This window comes from Tachyglossus aculeatus, chromosome 22 (genome assembly GCF_015852505.1).
Source record: "Tachyglossus aculeatus isolate mTacAcu1 chromosome 22, mTacAcu1.pri, whole genome shotgun sequence".
Lineage (NCBI taxonomy): Eukaryota > Metazoa > Chordata > Mammalia > Monotremata > Tachyglossidae > Tachyglossus > Tachyglossus aculeatus.
The window spans coordinates 12042627-12062985 of record NC_052087.1 but is presented as its reverse complement, the minus strand read 5'-3'; the positions used below and the strand labels follow the sequence as shown (position 1 = coordinate 12062985).

The 20359-nt window shown below is 41.4% G+C and overlaps 1 protein-coding gene across 1 annotated transcript in view; it reads right to left on the bottom strand.

Moving 5' to 3' along the window:
* The window catches only part of LGR4 (leucine rich repeat containing G protein-coupled receptor 4), a 104124-nt gene that overhangs the window by 39626 nt on the left and 44139 nt on the right, over positions 1 to 20359 (bottom strand). The window contains exon 3 of the mRNA XM_038765211.1: positions 8323 to 8394. Coding sequence (XP_038621139.1) covers positions 8323 to 8394 — 72 coding nt within the window. The remainder of the gene's footprint in view (positions 1 to 8322; positions 8395 to 20359) is intronic.

The following is a 20359-nucleotide window of genomic DNA, read 5'->3' as shown; positions in this document are numbered from 1 at the left end:
AGTACAGTGCTCTGCACACAGTAAGCGCTCAATAAATATGACTGAATGAATGAATGTTACATGGTAGGGTCCTAGCTAGGAGGGTGAATGCTGAGGCAGCGTGGCCTTGTGGAAAGAGCCTGGGCCTGGGATTCAGAGGACTTGGGTTCTAATCCTGGATCCACCATCTACCTGTTGTATGACCTTGGGCAAGAAACTGAACTTCGCTGCCCCACACATACCTTATCTGTAAAATGGAGATAAGACTGTGAGCTCCATGAGGGAAAAGGACTATATCCAATCCGATTATCTTATATCTACCCCAGAGCTTAGTACAGTGCCTGTAAGTGTTTAACAAATACCATTTAAAAAAAAAACACGTGAGGGTGCAATCATCACTATTGAGACAGAAGCGCCCGTTCTTCATTTAGTGTCTGCAAAAAGGGAAAAGGGTAAAGAGTAGTGGATTTTGGAGAGGATGGAGACTTCAAAGAGGCAACAGGCCAGAAAGTTACCATTTTCGGTCAATTCAACTCTGCTTAGAAACTCTACAGTATTTTCAGTGACTTGAGGAGAGTGAGGCTTGCAATTTACTATACTGAGACCTCCCTGAGGGCAGGGATCATGTTTACCTACTCTATTGTACTGTACTCTCCCTGTTGCTTAGTACAGTGCTCTGCAGGATAAGTGCTCAATAAATTTGACTGATTGATTGAGTTCTCTCCCTCCCAAACAGCTACAAATGATTCAAAGAAATTGAAATTCTTCCTGCAAATACTATTTATGTTTTCCATTTCCCCTGACGGAAGCCACTAGTAGAACTTTGAGGAAAACAAGAAAAAGTCTCTGCAAAATACCCAGCCTAAGCAATAATTAACTCAGCTATACCCCTCGTCTTCAAAGTTATTGGGCCCTCAATGCACATCATATCTTTTAAACTCATTTTATTACCAAGGTGTGGAAGTCCAGTTTCTGCCTTGTAAATGGCTCTGGCATCATTACAGTCTCCTTTCAAAAGTAACACCTACAGTGTGTGCATAAAACACGTGCCCTGACTATTCACTAGACACACTTTTGTGAAGATGTCAGGGGGCTTCTTCTCGCCCACAAACAATGCCTTAATGTGAACATGCTGTTTTAAATATATATATATGTGTATATATATATATGTATATATATATGTATATATATATATGTGTATATATATATATATATATATATATATATATGCTGCTGTTTTAAAAATATAGCATCCTCCTATTTTTCACTCTCCAATTCTACCAATATTTTGGCTGTGATCATAAGCATCTGCCTGGGAAAACCCTAAATCCATGTTTTTCTGGAATTTTTCTCATCTACAATTCATGAAGGCCCAGCAAATATCCCCAAAGCAGATGTGCTTAGAGCATGGCAGGGGTAGCAACAAGCCCAAAATTCAGCAACCTGAGACAGAGTCTCCCTGTTGAACCCCTGAAAAGCCGAGTCAAGGTTGTATAAAAACAAGAGAAGCAGTGTGGCTTAGTAAATATAGCACAGGCCTGGCAGTCAGAAGGTCCTGGATTCTAATCCCAGCTCCGCCACTTGTCTGCTTTGTGACTTTGGGCAAGTCACATCACTTCTCTGTGCCTCAGTGATCTCATCTGTAAAAATGGGGATTAAGACTGTGAGCCCTATGTGGGACAGGGACTGTGTCCAACCGAGTTAGCTTGTATCTACCCCCAGAGCTTATAATGGTGCCTGGCACATAGTAAGCACTGAACAAATACCACAGTTATTATTATTATTATTATTATTAATAGAAGCACTAAACACTACCTGCACCCTGAATACAGTAGTAGTCAGCCAGTCATCAACATTTATGGAGTGCCCACTGGGGAAGATCACTAACAAAGGTACAGGAAACAGGAAAAATGATCCCTCCTCTCAAAGAGCTTGTAGGCTATAGAGATCTGTACACGGATGTTGAAATTAAAGATGCTAGTGCCTGAAACCTGTTCACTTCTAATGTTCCTAATTACCTCAAGCTTGTATCAAAAAGAGAAGCCATGCAGCCTAGTAGATAGAGCATGGACCTCAGTTCATTCATTCATTCATTCATTCATTCATTCAATCGTATTTATTGAGCGCTTACTGTGTGCAGAGCACTATACTAAGCGCTTGGGAAGTACAGGTCGGCAACATATAGAGACGGTCCCTACCCAGCAATGGGCTCACAGTCTAGAAGGGGGTTCTAGAAGTTCAGCGCTTAGAACAGTGTTTTGCACATAGTAAGTGCTTAATAAATGCCGTTATTATTATTATTACCTGGGTACTAATCCTGCCTCTGCCACTCTTCTGCTGTGTGACCTTGGGTAAATCATTTCACTTTTCTATGCCTCAGTTTCCTCACCTGTACAATGGGGATTAAGACTATGAGCCTAATGTGGGACAGAGACTGTATCCAATCCAATTAACTGATATCTAACCCAGTGCTTCATAGTCATTCATTCAATTGTATTTATTGAGCGCTTACTGTGTGCCGAGCACTGTACTAAGCGCTTGGGAAGTACAAGTTGGCAACATATAGAGACGGTCCCTAGCCAACAGTGGGATAGTGTCTGGCACATAGTAAGTACTTAACAAATACCATAATTAATAATAATAATAATGATGGCATTTATCAAGCACTTACTATGTGCAAAGCACTGTTCTAAGTGCTGGGGAGGTTACAAGGTGATCAGGTTGTCCCATGTGGGCTCCCAGTCTTAATCCCCATTTTACAGATGAGGGAACTGAAGCCCAGAGAAGTTAAGTGACTTGCCCAAAGTCACACAGCTGACAATTGGCGGAGCCGGGATTTGAACCCATGAGCCCTGATTCCAAAGCCTGGGATCTTTTCCACTGAGCCACGCTGCTTCTCTATTATTATTATTATTATAAGTCACTTAGTCTTTCTGGAAGTCAGTATCCCCATCTATAAAATGGAATAATAATAATACCAACCAACCAAGAATAGAACTAGACCTGGGTTCTAGTTCTGGCAAACTGTGAGGGAAATTTGAGGCAGTATATGTAAAAGAATTTAGGGTTTTCAAGAAGAAAGTACCTCTAGTTTCCAGTACCTCTAGAGGTAGAAGAAAGTCCCTCTAGAAACTAGAGGTACTTTCTAGAAACTTTAATATGGTATTACCGAATTGCACAACTATTAACTGCATTACTGCTTCACACTTAAGGTGGAATTTAAGATGAAAAAATACAGACTCAGCATGGCCTTGTGGAAAAGTGGGGGCCTGGGAGCCAAAGGACCTGGGTTCTAATCCTGGTTCTGCCACCTGCCTGCTCGGTGGGCTAGGATTTATTTATTTTACTTGTACATATCTATTTCTATTTATTTTAGTTTGTTAATATGTTTTGCTTTGTTCTCTGTCTCCCCCTTCTAGACTGTGAGCTCACTGTTGGGTAGGGGACCGTCTCTATATGTTGCCAACTTGTACTACCCAAGCGCTTAGTACAGTGCTCTGCACACAGTAAGCGCTCAATAAATACGATTGACTAACTGTGCCTCATTTACCTCATCTAAAAATGGGGAATGAAGATTTGTTCTCCCTCCCCCTCTGACTGTAAAGCCTGTGTACGAAAGGGAGTCTGACCTGATTAGGCTGTACCTGACATTAACGAGGGTTCTCGGCCCTAAATCTTGGCCAAAATTGCCCCCAGAAGCACTCTGGAAGAGCCCAGAGGTCAGCTTCTGTTTGGACCTAAAGCCCTCCAGTTCTCCCATTCCTCTAACACAGGTTTGGAAGCATCCTGCTCAACGTTCCCCAGATTCCCGCCCTGCTATTATGGACACCACCTTAAACTGAAGCCCAGGGATATAGGGGTCACTGGACACTAGCCTACATTGAAATTGAATTGTCACCGTGCACGGATGTTCAGGCTAATGCCTGAAACCTGTTTGCTTCTAATGTTCCTAACTACCCTGGAATTCAGAAGGACCTGGGTTCTAGTTCTGGCTCCGCCACTGGTCCGCTTTGTGACCTTGGGCAAGTCACTTAACCTCTCTGGGCCTTGGTTATCTCATCTGTAAAACAGGGATTAAGAATCGAGCCCCATGTGGAAATCGGATTGTGTCCAATCTGATTATCTTGAAACAACCCCAGTGCTTAGTTTAGTCTCTGGCACAAAGTATGTGCTTAACAAATAACATTAAAAAAAAATCTGGCTCTAACCAACTTTTTCTGGATCTAATCCTTTTTTTAATACTTTCTTGTAATGTTGTAAGCACTTAACACATACACTTAAAGAAAAAATGAAAAAGTATCTATGGGATATAGTGGACTTTTCTTCTCCATGAAAATACCTTAAACTCAAAGAAATTGATTATTTTTTCTCCTGTATTTATGGCAGTGCTCAGCTCATAGGCATGCAATACTGTTCCGGCGATGATGATTAAGGAAGACCATTATCTAGGTTAGCTGGTTCAGGGACTATTCTGCATAGTAATTAATAGCTGTGGTAGCAAAGATATTTATTAAACATCTCTTGAGTGCAAAGCACTGCACTCAGCCTTTAAAAAAAATGGCAGTTGTTGGGCGCTTACTCTGTGTCAAGCTCTGCTCTAAGCACTGGAGTAGATAAAAGATAATCAGTTTGGACACTGTCTCTGTCCTACATGGGGCTTCCAGTCTAAACTGGAGGGTGGAGGATGTAATCCCCATTTTACAGATGAGGTAGCAAGCCAGAGAAGTTAAGGGACTTGTGAAAGGTTACAGAGCAGACAAGTGGCAGAGGTGGGATTAGAACCCAGGTCCCCTGACGGCTAGGCCAGTGCTCTTTCCACTGGGCCACTCTACTTCTAGCCTTGGGTGATAAAGCCAAAGGAAACCGCGCTCTCTGCCCACAAGGAGTTAAGTCCTGTCTGGAGTATCCCTGCTAATCTACTGATTCTGTGGCTTACTAACCTTTAGACTTTAAGTTTGTTGTGATCAGGGAACATGACTGCTAACTCTCGTGCCATACTCTCCCAAGCGCTTAGTACAGTGCTCTCCACATATAAAGTGCTCAATAACTACCGCTGATTGACTGATTGATTGTGGAGCCCTCAGGCCTGAAATACTGCTGAACCTTACCTTCAATCACCAGGCTGATGCCCTCCAATAAATGTCATTATTAGAGTTTGAACCTGGGTGTGAACCAAGTTAAAACCATAAAACTATTAGTAATCTTTCCCCATATTTACTTGCACTTGGACGCACCCTCTGAATCAGATTTATTGGCTTCCCACAAATACACTCCCTTTCCTCAATCAAATCCCTTTGGTATTTACAATTTTCTTCCTGTGGATGGCCAACTCCTCCACAGTCTTTCTGCACCATAAAATTCATTTTCCAGTTGTATATTTTAATTAAATGAATGTACACAAACTAGAAAGAAAGAGCCCTTAGTAGTAAGTCACTGTACATGTACAACTTTCTCTTAAAAGGTTTCATATTCACATACTACTAAATCAAGATTTAGGGGGGTTATTGTACTAAGTGTTCATGACCCTGATACAGAAAGGTGGTTCAATGGGAACACTGCGTCCTAGAATTACCAAGTTCCCCTTACTGCATAGGAAGTTTATTTTTAAAAAGCCAGAACAGTGTAAAGACATGACGGGATTTTACACACATCATGTAAAATAAACTTGATCTTTCTGTCTATAATTTTACGCTTTTATACTAACTGCTGTTTTTATATTCTGAAAATGAAATTAAAGTTCTTAGTCAAATGACAGGCAAGTCTGTTGGACTGATATCCTAAACGACGCAGCTGACGTCAAAAGGAAAGTGTGACTAAATATTTATTAACTATTTTTGAAGGTCAGTTAAAAATGAAAATAAATAATCTAAAATAAGTAAATCAACTAAACACTTGAGAATATTTTTTCAATGAAAAACTGCATCAAGTATAGTTTTCTGAAAACATACACAGAATCTTGCTACATCTTTTCCCATTATATCTTGTATAAATGCTTCATTGCTGTGGCTAGAAAAATGCTGATATGTTCCTAGCATTTTCTGTGTTCTATCAAATTCAGGAGTGTAGCACATTTTGGAGTTCACCTCATTTGTTGGGGTAGCCAAAACTCTTGTTGGTTGGATCCTTACCCTTGTCACTTAAGTCTTACAATCACTATCAAATAACTTTCAGATGAAAATTAATTGACCAGAGTAGGGTCACATTTGAGCCACAGAAAATACCGTAAGGAATAAAGGCATAATATGGGGGCAGGTGGCACTTTTGAAAATGGGAAAAGGTATATATCTGAAGGAATGGCATAGAAAAGGGAATAAAAATGTTTTTGAATTTATCTGCTCATGTGGGGGGAAAGGAAGGAGGGAGGATAAAATTCACATTCACAGATTGTGAGCCCCTCAAAGGACAGGATCCATGTCTAATTCCCACCTGTATACTCTTTCCCAGCATCCAGTACAGTGCTCTGTACTAAACAAACGCTTAATACTTACTATTACTACAACTTCTACTTGTTCAGTCAGAAGACACATTTCTAATTATTCTTAAAAATTAAGATTTGTTCTATGTTCTGAAAAGGTCTTAAAATCTGGAATATTTGAGTGAGATGGCAGCACCCGAGAACTCTCAGCCATGATTCGGGAAAAATAAAAGAAAGAACATAACCTGGGCACACTGGATTGTGGAGTCAACCTCAATTGGGTTCCAATTAAAAGATTACCCGGCAGAATGAATTACCCTTATGTGGTCATTTGAGATTTTCAGAAATTCAAGATTTACAACTATGTAAAGCAAAGATTAACCAGGTCTGATTCGCACTCCACCTCCCCTCTATATAATACCTTGTATAATTTACAATAAAATACAATTCAGAGTAGTTCTTGCACAATACAACCAGCCAGCACGGTGAAGAGTCTCTCGATTTCTGCTCTCAACTTTAGACACACCCCACAGCTTACTATTGTTACACAATGGTTGTATGCTTATACACCCACCTGGTTGTGTTTTACCACAATTACTTCTGTAAAAAGAGAACAATCCAACAGTCCATGAGAAGGTGATGCTTTGGCTTTAAAATGTCACGTGAAACGTGAGCAGTGGGCAAGGACTTCCGAGGATGGGACCGAGAGAAAGCAGATATTTAAAATGGAACGCTTCTTACTTTCCATTTTAATAATAATAATAATGATAGTATTAAGCGCTTACTATGGGCAAAGCACTGTTCTAAGCACTGGGGGGATACAAGGTGATCAGGTTGTCCCACGTGGGGCTCACAAGTCTTCATCCCCATTTTACGGATGACGTAACTGAGGTCCAGAGAAGTGAAGTGACTTGCCCAAAGTCACAAAGCTGACAACTGGCGGAGCCGGTATTTGAACCAACGACCTCTGGCTCCAAAGCCTGGGCACTTTCCACTGAGCCACGCTGCTTCTCAATTGCGTACAAATTATTTTTTACTGAGAACTATGGAAGAACAAAATGATCCCAATTGTTTATAAAAGATTTCTCCGCATTAACAGTTAGAGAAGGGGATAACAGTATCCACACATGTGTTCATAGTAGTTTAAATAAATGTTTGGGTGCATAAGTGCCTTTACGTCGATATCAGAGAGCCCTGTCCATACTTTGGAGGAAGAGGGGATTAAAAGAGACAAAAGTGGTGCAAAGGGAGGAAGGAATTACTCCTCTTTGATTTAAAGTCAACTGCTCTGTAACTGACCTGCTCTAGACATACCTGGAAATTTGAATATAAGTTCTTCTGGGGCTGTAATTGCTTTGATCTTACTAATATCAAACTGTCACTTTCTTTTCCTCCTCCACATATGGGCACTTCCTGTTGATTACATAGTGCGCCTCAATTCATTTCCCTGATTGTTGCTTCTGTTCTAAATGTCTAATATTAGTTGGATGAAAAATCAAACTTAGAAAAGGGGTGGATGGAATTTCACAAATCGGTGTGACAAAAGTGTTGTGCTTATACTCTCCTACCCCGATTACCTTCACCAATAACATATGCCGCCTACAGAAGGATTTTTTGGAAGCTACATTTAACTGTCCAGTAACTCCTTCTTTGGAAACAGTGGTAATTATGCTGCTACCTTGTTATCTTTGGATAACACTGTAATTAAAACATGTCATTGCTGCCTTCACAGTTAATTACTGCAAAAAAGTTCCCCATAGGTAGCATTTGAAGTCCTAGCTTTCAAAAATAAAGTTCAGCACTTAGTTACATTCAACAATTTCTTAAAATGCCACTTAACCCCCCTCCCACCTCGCTGCACTACGGTTTATATTTCTTTTCTCTTTATATAGAAGCAAAAAAAAAATAGCATTCAATGGAATACTTACAATTCTTCTAGAAAGGGAAAATTTTTAAATGCATCTTCTGGCAACTTAGTGATGTTATTCATGCTGATGTCCCTAGGAGAAAAAAAATACATATAATTCAGGGAACAATTTTTAATTAACATTAGAAGTCACAAGGAAGATATAATGAATGCCAGGATTATGCAAGAAATGAGAAGCAGCATGATTTAGTGTAAAGAGGATGGGATGTGAGTCAGAGGACCTGAGTTCTAGTCCTAGCTCAACCACTTGTCTGCTGGGCGACCTTGGGCAAGGCACTTAACTTCTTTGTGTCTCAATTCTCATCTGTACCTCCAATTTAAACTATGTGCACCATGTACCAGAAACTGTGTCCAGCGTGGTTATCTTGTATTTACCCCAACATTCTGTACAATGCCTGACACACAGTAGCACTTAATACCAATAAAAAAAAAAACCCATAGCTGGCCATGTTCATTAAATTCATGAAAAATGTAATACAAAAATACTGAAGAGAATGAAGTTTTTATTACCACTCAAAGAAAATTGTCTTCTGCTTCTCCCCAAATTTTCTTCTACCAATATTTTGAAGCGATGCTTACGAATATCCTCCCACCCTGCTCTTTTATTATTATTATTGTTTTTGTTAAGCACTTACTATCTACCAAGCACTCTTGTAAATTCTGGGGTAGGTAAAAGTTAATTAGGTCGGACACAGTCCCTGTCGCACATGGGCTCACAGTCTAAAAAGGAGGAGGAGGATTTAATCCTCATTTTACAGACTATGAAACGTGGACCAGAGAAGTAAATTGCCCAAGGTCACCCAGCAGGTAACCGGCAGAGCTGGGATTAGAACCCAGGTCCTCTGACCCCCAGGCTCTGTTCTTTCCACTAGGTCACATTGTTCCTTGCCCTAGGACGTGATCTGATTAAATTGCCTATAACCTGTGGGTAAATTTGGCCACCCAGTGTTCAAATATTCCTAGTGTTGTTCCTATTCAAATTAAATAAATAAATAAGCTTATTGGGCCTTGACAAAATGAAGACCTGCAGGCAATGTGGCTTCTGGAGCTATTGACAAGAATAGTAGGAACATGTCCAAGCTCTACCACAGTCCTATTTTCTGCAAAACCTATAAATAGTCCTTGAGATAATAGTTTTAAATGGATTTCATTTTTAGCCCAGGAACAGATGCAGACGAGTAGCAAGTGCACACATGACAGGTATTCTGACAAATTCAAGTTTTCCCCCTTTTCAAGGCAGCAGAGAAGAGCAAACTCACTGAACGATGCAGTTCGAGGGTCAGTCATTCAAGCAGCCATGAAACATTTTATTAACCATTTCCTTCATTTCCTCTTCTCCCCCATTTTTGGCCTGGAAGGAGTTTTGTCATTCAAAAGGCCATACACCCTACATTGTTAAAATCTGTCCACGCATTCCCTTTCAGCAGAGTCTTCTGACGCGAACCCAGTGAGTTACTTCAGTGGAGTTAATCAGCAGTTTCATGTGATCGTCAGCCTAACACTAACCATTTTCCTCCAGCTAAGGCAAGAGAAATGCTGTCTGTCAGGGGCCTCACACCACTCTCGCACCGAGTTGTTCACTACGGTGGATGGTCATATGGTCTCTCGGTTCCACAGAAAAGCGCACAAGAGCCCCACATGCCCCCACCGGCAAGAATGGAGGGATTTTCGGTGGCAGGCAACTACGAAAGATTTGCCAATGCAATCAAGAACCCAAGCACATTACTTCTTTCGTCAGTGTACACTTGTGTAACTTTTTCGTGAAACAAACCAAACAAAAAAAAGGCAGAAATGACCACACAAAACCACTTTCACTACGTAACTCAGGGATAGGCAATTAATTACATTCCCTCTGCGAGTGAAATTGCTTTTGTTTCCAAAAGCTTAAGTGCTGGCCGCACTGGCAGTAGCTAATAAGCTGCCCCGCCGGAAAGAAGCCAAGTCACACTGAATTGGCTCTGGACTTACTCCTGGTAGATGAGGTTGGAAAGGGTCTTCTGGGAGTTTTTTGTTTTGTTTTGTTTTTTGAATGGTACTTGTTAAGCGCTTACTATGTGCCAGACACTGTACTAGGCAGCAAGTTGCAGCCGTGGGTCAATGAAACCATCCAAGTCTGATCCAAATCGGACCCAAATCCATCAGATTGGTTTTGGGATTGAGCAAACCTGTCCTGGGGGCTCAGGACCTGTGGCCAAACTGAAACCTGGTCAATTTCTAAGAAGTTGGGGTGGAAGAGAGAGAATTCGCCACATCTGGGTTTTCCAAGAAAACTGTTAAAGGAGACAGTCTCAACCCATGAGAGCACACCTAGATAAAAAGAGGAGCTGGCTCGATACCTACCCCACATATGAGCCATGGGGCATTTTGTAAGATGAAGGAAGAAAACTACTTTCCAATAATCAGGTTCCTGAGATTCTCCTAACACAAACACACAAGGATGTTCATGAAAATTTCATAGAACTGATTGGTTGGTGGTGCCCACTTCTCCGAGAGGACAGCTGTTCTTGAAAAAGCTGTTCATGAAAAAGCTGTCCTCTCGGAGAAGTGGGCACCACCAACCACTCAGAGCCATCAAATTCGGGGAAATATTTCACCAATTCCTTCTTAAAACACTGGGTTACAATCTAATAAATATGGTTTAGCCCAAAAGCTCCTGAGGGCTAGCAGCCACAGAGCTTATCTTCTGAAGGAATGAAAACCTGGGAGCATATAAAGATCATCTTGCTTCTCCAACTTTATTATTGGATATGTTTTCAGCCAGACAGCACAAAAGCTAAAAACCCACTCAAAAAACTAGAATTTTATATTTTCACAAAAGAAGATTCAGGGTGTTTCTCCAAAATGTGCTTTTGCATTTTAAACCTTTATTTAGTTCTCAACACTTTCTACCAGGATCAGTTCACAAAAGCCTGTGGGAATCATAAAAAAGTTCTCCTTGGTTTGAATGGACACCAAGTTTTTCCTCATTAGACTGTCAGGTCTTTGAGGATTGGGATTGTGTCTATTAGCACTATTGTACTCTCCCAAACCCTTAGCACAATGTTCTATTTACAGTAAAGGACTCAAATTCATTATGGCAGGGAACATGTCTACCAACCCCGCTATACTTTATTTCCCCAAGAGTGCTCTGAAAACAATAAGTGCTCAAAAAAAACCATTGACTGATTATTTGATTTCTATGTTTGATTTAGTCCTGAGCAGTTTTTAAAGAAAGAGAGGAAGAAAGGGAAAGAGAGAGGGCTAGCGAGTGAATACGACTGTTATGGTCAATTTAGCTTGGACAGATTTTGGGGAGAGGGACAGAGAGAGAAAGAGAAGAGGAAGGGTGGGAGAAAAGGGGGAAGGGAGGGAGAGAGGAATAGTGACTGAGTACAAATTTGTTCCTAGTTCATTTGAAAAGGGGAGAGGGCAGGAACTGACTGGCAAAGCACCATGTCTGCTGTCGTCCCTTCAAAGCCCTACTGAGTGCTCACTTCCTCCAGGAGGCCTTCCCAGAATGAGCCCATATTTTCCTCTCCTCCTCCCCATCCCCCCCGCCCTACCTCCTTCCCCTTCCCGCAGCACCTGTATATATGTTTGTATAGATTCATTACTCTATTTTACTTGTACATATTTACTATTCTATTTATTTTGTTAATGATATACATTTAGCTTTAATTCTATTTGTTCTGACGACTTGACACCTGTCCACATGTTTCGCTGTCTGTCTCCCCCTTCTAGAATGTAAGCCCGTTGTTGGGTAGGGATCGTCTCTGTATGTTGCCAACTTGTACTTCCCAAGTGCTTAGTACAGTGCTCTGCACACAGTAAGCACTCAATAAATACAATGAATGAATGAATAATGGCACTGTTTTTGTGGTGCTGAGCGTACCCACCGCATGGGCACCTAAGCTCGAAAACCACATCTGGCTCCCGAATCTGAGGCCTGTTTTAGGGAAATGCCAAAAAAAAACAGATGCCAGAATAAAGTCATTTATTTAAAAAATTCTGATTTGGAGGATGCATCGCCACCAATAACCATTCTGCCATGGTGTCAAATATGAGTGTTTCTGTGATGCTGACCCTTATTGCCTCAGTGGTTGAAAAGAATACGACTTTGCTTTTCCCAAGATCTATAACTTCAGAGATGAACGGGCAGCACTGACACCTGGGGGACCCCAAAAAGGGAAGAGAAGCACTAAAAATGTAATTAAAAGATTCACAAACAATTCTACAAGACATAAGGTGGGTCTGTTTCAAAAGGTGAATCTGGTTTCCGTGATGCAACTGGAGGGCAGTGGAGTTGGCTGGGCAGGAAGACTGACCATTGGTTCTTCCCACCTCATCACTGACTTTCCTTCACAGCCAGCCAAATGGAAATCGGATACGCCACCCTAGGGAAAGCTTGGACTGAGCTCAAAGGCAAAGGTCCAGAATTGTTCAACGGTCTGGTTCATTCCACTTTCCAATGCAAAGTAAGCCCAACTCCAAGATTCCAGCCTCCCACCTGGCCTGAAGAACTCATTGGCAGGACAGGGCATGAAAATGATCCAGATTATAAGTCACAGGTCAGAGGACCTTCCAGTACAGCCATATCAATCAATCGATCGTATTTATGGAGCACTTACTATGTGCAGAGCACTGTATTAAGGGCTTGGGAGAGTACTGTACATCAGACCAATGAATAAAAGTCAAGACTTGTGGTTCTTGCCTACCAATAATCAATATCATAAGTCAAACACTGATGGTATATGTGCTTTCTAAAACCACATGAATCTCATTTGGTTATACATCTGCCTCATCAGCCTGAAAGATCCTTGAAGTTATGGTCTCAAATCTTCTTTCTGGTTCCTTATAGCACCTAGTAAAATGCTCCTTGACACATAGGTGGTCAATAAATACACACTGGATAGTGATGAAACTGAACTTAACCTTATTCTCCCGAGTTCTTCGCTTACTATACCCTCACTACAGAATATCACAATGGTCTACCAAAATTACAATACACGCAACAGACATTCAAATTGCTGGTTATTTTGCTCCAACACACCCAACCCTCTGATATTTGAACTGTTGAAATTAGCAAAAGAGTTTTAAATATAGTGATTAGCAAGATCAGAAATAAAAGCAAAGAGGGCACTGCAAGATAAACAAGTTGCTACCAGCCAAGATGCCAATACTAACTGGCTATAAAAATGTACAAGGCCAAAGTTGCTTAAAATGAAGCGCTTGCATACTGTCAGTAGAAAGGGCTCCTTAGATTGCATTGGGTTTTTTGTTTTGTTTTTAAGATAAACTTCACGAATGCTAGAGTGTCTATACAGTAAAGAAGAACATCATGTTTCAACAAAGCACCTTTTAAAGTCCCTGTAAAATGCTCCCTAAGCAAGCTGAACCTGTTTGCTGATGGTGGATAATAGTGTGTAATACTGGATGCGCCATTTAATTCTTTACCTGGTCTGGGCCTTCTGCCATTAAATTATTTCATTTATCAATACAGGATGATTAGGTAGTGTTATCTAAATTTGAATAAAGTCCTCCTAATTGTCGGATCAAATAGCATTCCTGATTTCTTATTGTTGATTAGGGCTTGCATATTTACTGTCAGGCGAAACAAATAAATCCCATACCGCATTAATGGGGATCAGACAAGCTGGCACTGGGTACTGAAAGCAGGCGTTCCAGTGTATCACGCTGAGATTTCTCAGTTTGTGGCACAACGAGTTGAGATTCACCAAGCAAGGATCGGTATTCCACACAGACTCTGCCAGTCACCCATAGTGTCGGGCCATTTCCCGACAGAAAGGATAAAGCCTGGACATGAAATGCTTTGTTCATAGTACTGGTGCTGCAGTATAGCCTGGAGAACATCACAACCGCAAGCTAAATATGTCCATTTTCACTTCTAACACTGACCTACAATAAGAATGATTTTAATAATTGTGGTATTCCTTAAACACTCAATATGTGCCAAGCAAAGTAGCAAGTGCAGGGGTAGATATAAGATTAGCTGGTCAGACACAGCCCTGTCCCACTTGGGGCTCACTGTCTAAGGGGGAGAGAAAATAGGTAGGAGAGAAAATAGGTACTTAATCTCCAATTTAGAGAAAGGGAAACTGAGGCACAGAGAAATTCAGTGACTTGTTCAAGTTCACCCAGCAGGTAAGTGGTAGAGCTGGGATTAGAACCCAGTTTCTGAGACCCAGGGCACTGCTGTTTCCAGTAGGTCATGGTGCTTCATGAAATGTTTTTGGGCAAAATTTCAAAGATTTGGTATCTCAGTGTCCTCCTCCAGAAAATGGAAACAACATTTCCGACTTTTTCAGACATCCAAAAGTTTAAGGGACTCAAGGTTCATAAAGGAATAAAATTTGCCTAAAACAGAGAGCAATTCAGTTTTAAGACAAGTAAATGTGGCAGCCTTCACTTGCACCTGATTCATTATGTTTAACAGTATACAGATGAACACTTTCTAAATTGCAGGAGTTTAACAGTTGGGAGAGACCTATTACATCATTTCCAAAGCTAGTATTTTATACTATGATTATCTGTCCTGAGGGTGAAGCAACACAATAGAGCAGACATTGAAGTTAGGGTATGTCTTACACATGGACCCCAAGCCCAAGGGGTTAAAACACACCCATCTGCCGCCCCCCCACCCCCCCACTAGGATCAATCAATCAGTCATATTTATTGAGCGCTTCCTGTGTGCAGAGCACTGTACTAAGTGCTTGGGAAGTACAGGTTGGCAACATATATGTATATGTCACATCAACATAATACAGAATAGTTCATTATACATACTCAAACGCTCAAAACATGCATTTTTCTAACTTCACATTTTAGAAAGTTATCAGTTCAATAATTTTAAATAGCAAGTGTAATTAACAGATCACAAGACGTATTCCAAAATAGAGCATTTCGGTCTTTTGAAACGCCTCTCTGGTGAAACGAGGATGCAGCATGTTGTCTTTCCTTAAGGAACAGTCCAGATTGATTCATTAAACTGAACTCAAAGAAAAGGGTAAAAAAAAAAAAGTAGGAATGTTGCTTTCTTTCCTGTGTAGTAGTTTGATCAAGTGTTTCGGCACCTGGCATTTATAGAGAACATGCTAAGATTAAGGAGCAATGTTTTGTTCCATTTTTCGGTTGATGTTCTCAAATACTCTTTGGGTGTTAGCTGCGGTACTGCAACCTGAGGATTTTTCTCCGCTAGACCGATGGAAGCCACATTACTGCAGGTGTCTTTTTGTCTTAAAGAAGCTGCATCCAAATGGCAGGGGTTCGCTGACACCACTCAACGGTTCTGGGCATCTTGAAGCAGACATCTCACCATCTTACACATTTTTATTCAAATAAATAAACTATTAAAAATATCAAAGAAAAACAATGTGTGCTTGCATTGTGAGACTAATGAGACTACTGGTGTTTGTACTTCTGTCCATTCCTGGTGACTTTCATAAGATGTTTGTTTACTTGGTTAGAGAGTTGATAACAACATAACTACTCTTGGTAACTACCCTTTCATTCATTCATTCATTCAATCGTATTTATTTAGCGCTTACTGTGTGCAGAGCACTGTACTAAGCACTTGGGAAGTCCAAGTTGGCAACATATTCATTCATTCATTCAATCGTATTTATGGAGCGCTTACTGTGTGCAGAGCACTGTACTAAGCACTTGGGAAGTCCAAGTTGGCAACATATAGAGACAGTCCCTACCCAACAGCAGGCTCACAGTCTAGAAGGGGGAGACAGACAACAAAACAGAACATATCAACAAAATAAATAGAACAAATATGTACAAATAAAATAAATACAGCAATAAATACGCACAAACATATATACATATATACAGGTGCTGTGGGGAGGGGAAGATACAAGGTAATCAGGTTTCCTCTTTCATTCATTCATTCAGTCGTATTTATGGAGCGCTTACTGTGTGCAGAGCACTGTACTAAGCGCTGGAGGGGATGCAAGGTGATCAGGTTTCCTCTTTCCTTCATTCATTCAGTCGATTTATTGAGCGCTTACTGTGTGCAGAGCACTGTACTAAGCGAAGCAGCATGGCTCAATGGAAAGAGCACGGGCTTGGGAGTCAGAGGTCATGGGTTCTAATCCCGGCTCCACCAATTGTCAGCTGTGTGACTTGGGCAAGTCACTTAATTTCTCTGTGCCTCACGTACCTCATCTGTAAAATGGGAATTAAGACTGTGAGCCCCACATGGGACAACCTGATCACCTTGTATCCTCCCCAGTGCTTAGAACAGTGCTTTGCACATAGTAAGCACATCACAAGTGCCATCATTATTATTATTATTACCCTGGCCTTACTCAAGGATGTTATATAGACAAAGACTTCCTAAGGACATACTAGAAAAGGTTCTTTGGGGAAAACTGCAGGACATATACAGTCGCTGGCCATTCTAATTTTTTTTTAAAAGCTATCTGGTGATATATCAATAGCAGACAAAGGGCAGACCAGCTGAAAAACCAGACAGTCCAGTATAAAATCTGATTGAATGCCCCCCCGCCCCAACTTCTGGACGAGGTTGAAACACTCAATTGCTAAACACTGCTAAGCAAAGACCATTGCTTATTATTAAGGAAATACATCCAGAGTAAATAAATGTGATTGTCTAAATTGTTTACATTCAATCTTTTAAAAGATCTCAGTTCTAGTAGTTCAACCACCTACTTCTTTTGTTCCCTTTTACTCAGACGACGAAATTTTCATTTGGATTACACACCACCACTCATGGAAGTGCACTGAGCTGGAATTAGAGAAAGCAAGCCATCCTATCTTCTCTTTGGGGAAATTTTTTGACAACTCTCTCCTTGAATCATGTCAAAACCCTAAATTCTGCCCCAGTTTAACTAAGAATGGAAACCAAAGTGCATTTTATATCTTTTTAATTCTCCCTCTCCCCTGCCCTTTGTATTTCAGCAATGACTGCACTCCACAACCTAATTTCCAGAACTGAGTGAAAATCAATCAATCGTACTTAGTGAGCACTCACTGTGTGCAGACCACTGTACTAAGCACTTGGGAGAGCATAATTTAACATTATAACAGGCTAATTGCCTGCCCACAACGAGCTTATGGTCTAGGAGAAGTAACCTGGAAGCAGGCCTTAGTGATATAGTTACCACTCTGCTGGTCTCAGAGTGTTAATTTTAATACCTGGTTATAATTGCAGTATTGGTTAAATACTTACTATATCAAGCACTATGCTAAGCTCTGGAGTAGATACAGGATAATCAGACCAGACAGGAGGAATAACAGGTAATGAATTCCCATTTACGCTTAGAACAGTACTTTGCACATAGTAAGCACTTAACAAATACCATCATTATTATTATTATTATTTACAGATGAGGAAACTGAGGCATAGAGAGATTAAGTGGCATGCGCTAGGCTACACAGCACTGATGAGAAAGCAAGTCAAGTAACTACAATTGCAGAATTCTGAATTGAATTTTAGAAATAAGTGGTTGATAAGCCGCTGTGTTGTTCTCTGTAAGTGAATTTTTCTTTAAATAAGTCTACCAAAACCAACACTCTTAGAGGAACTGCATGCTGAACTGTACGTACATGCATAAATAAATATAAAGTGAAAGGTAAAATAACACTGTACTAACCCTGAACATTGCTAAGGATAAATGTCCAAAAGGCACTTTACAATAAGCATTATTTCCCCTTTTAATATATAAGCCTGGTCAAACAATTCTGATTCACAAAATACAATGGAACTGGCAGGACTAAGTTGATGGATTAAGAGAATTCTAGGAACTAAACTATTTATGCTGTACCAATAGCGAAAGCCTCGTCGTTTAACGTGGCCTTGTAGTTTAAAATAAATCAATTTATCCAAGATTTACCTACGAAAGTTCTAGCAAATCTCAGTTGCTTTCGGGTTATACACGTATTTGAAAAAGCATTGGGCTCCCAGTGTCCAAGATTGCTGTGGGCAGGGAATGTGTCTGTTAACCATTTTACTGTACTTTCCCTTGCGCTTAGTAGATTTGTCTACACACAGGAAGCGCTCAATAAATCCGACAGATTGAATGATTGGTTGACTGATCTTTTAGTTGAATTGGGAGAGATGTTTACTAGTGTTTAATGTGTTGAGCAGCAGCGTGGCTTAGTGGAAAGAGCACGGGCTTTGGAGTCAGAGGATGTGGGTTCTAATCCCGGCTCAGCCACTAGTCTGCTGTGTGACCTTGGACAAGCCACACAACTTCTCTGTGCCTCAGTTACCTCATCTGTAAAAGGGGAATTAAGACTGTGAGCCCCACGTGGGACAAACTGATTACCCTGTATCAACCCCACCACTTAGAACATTGTTTGGCACATAGTAAGTGCTTAACAAATATCATCATGATTATTGGAGAAGCAGTGTGGCTTAGTGGACAGAGAACGGGCTTGGGAGTCAGGGGTCGTGGGTTCTAATCCCGGCTCCACCACTTATCAGCTATGTGACTACAGGCAAGCCACTTGGCTTCTCTGTGCCTCAGTTACTTCATCTGTAAAATGTGTGCTCTGCACACAGTAAGCACTCAATAAATGTGATTGAATGAATAAAATAGGGATGAAGACTGTGATCCCCAAATGGGACAACCTGATTACCTTGTATCTACCCCAGTGCTCAAAACAGTGCTTGGCACACAGTAAGCACTTAACAAATACCATAATTATTAAGACTCCAGGACTCCAAAATAATTCTGCATAAGAGTTGGCTACTTCCCCTGGAAGCTGAAGATTCATTCATTCACTCAATCATATTTATTGAGCGCTTGCTGTGTGCAGAGCTCTGTACTAAGCGCTTGGGAAGATTCATCTAAGGGATGGGGCTCAATCGATAAAGACCCGATTCTGTGATGTAGCCAGAAAGTTAGATGGCCCAGGTGCACCAAATTAGAACATGGGCTTGCCCCAGGGACACATCAGGCATCGACGGTAGGCAGAACGTCATTCTTGGGAGGTGGCAGAAACCTGAAAAAGACGCTTGGCTTCTTCGAATGGTATAGGCTGGGGAGAGAGAGGTGTAGTCTTCTCCGAAGGTTTCCCCTGCTCCTACACAGCCTTCCCAGCCTCTCCACTGCCCTCCTCACCTGGACTGCGGGGCATTCCTAATAATAATAATAATAATGATGATGGCATTTGTTAAGCGCTTACTATGTGCAAAGCACTGTTCTAAGCGCTGGGGAGGTTACAAGGTGATCAGGTTGTCCCACGGGGGGCTCACAGTCAATCCCCACTTTACAGATGAGGTAACTGAGGCCCAGAGAAGTGAAGTGACTTGCCCAAAGTCACACAGCTGACAATTGGCGGAGCCGGCATTTGAACCCATGACCTCTGACTCCAAAGCCTGCGCTCCTTCCACTGAGCCACGCTGCTAATCTCCAGGCAACTACCGGCCGTGGAATTGATGAATCTACGGCTTGTACTACCCTGATGTCACATTAAGTCAAAATAAATTGGACAGAGACAAGAATTTAGCACCAAAAAGCAATTTACATCTCCTTAGGCCTAGTTATATGAGGTCATGATCTTACACCACGACTACACAGAAGCAGTTCTCTCTCCTCAGCCTGGGTGGCCCTCAGATCTGATGGTGCACTAGCCTGTTTGATGAACCAAACGGCCCGTTTTTCTTTCCATGGGAAGGGAATAATTCTCTTGTGGAATGGGGGGTGGGGGGCTGCTTAGAGAACAACTGGAATCATCAGTCTAGGTATGCCCTCCAGGGCTAGTCAGGGCTGAAGTCTGATGCTACATAAGGCAAGGAACTGCCTCAGGGCACAGTATGGAGGGGGAGAGCAGTGAGGGTGACAATAGGGGTACAGTTCAACATTTAAAGGCAACCAGCCTAAATAGGAAGCAGCCCCTATGTGAACAGGGCCCTGGGAGGGGAATGCAACGCTTCTGAAACAATGGGGGGGTACGTCACAGTCTCCCCACCAAGAAACACGCTATGGGCTGCCACAGCAGGTCACTAATCCGGATGCACATGCAGGTCATGTATTGCTGTCTGTGAGCTCACTGTGGGCAGGGGA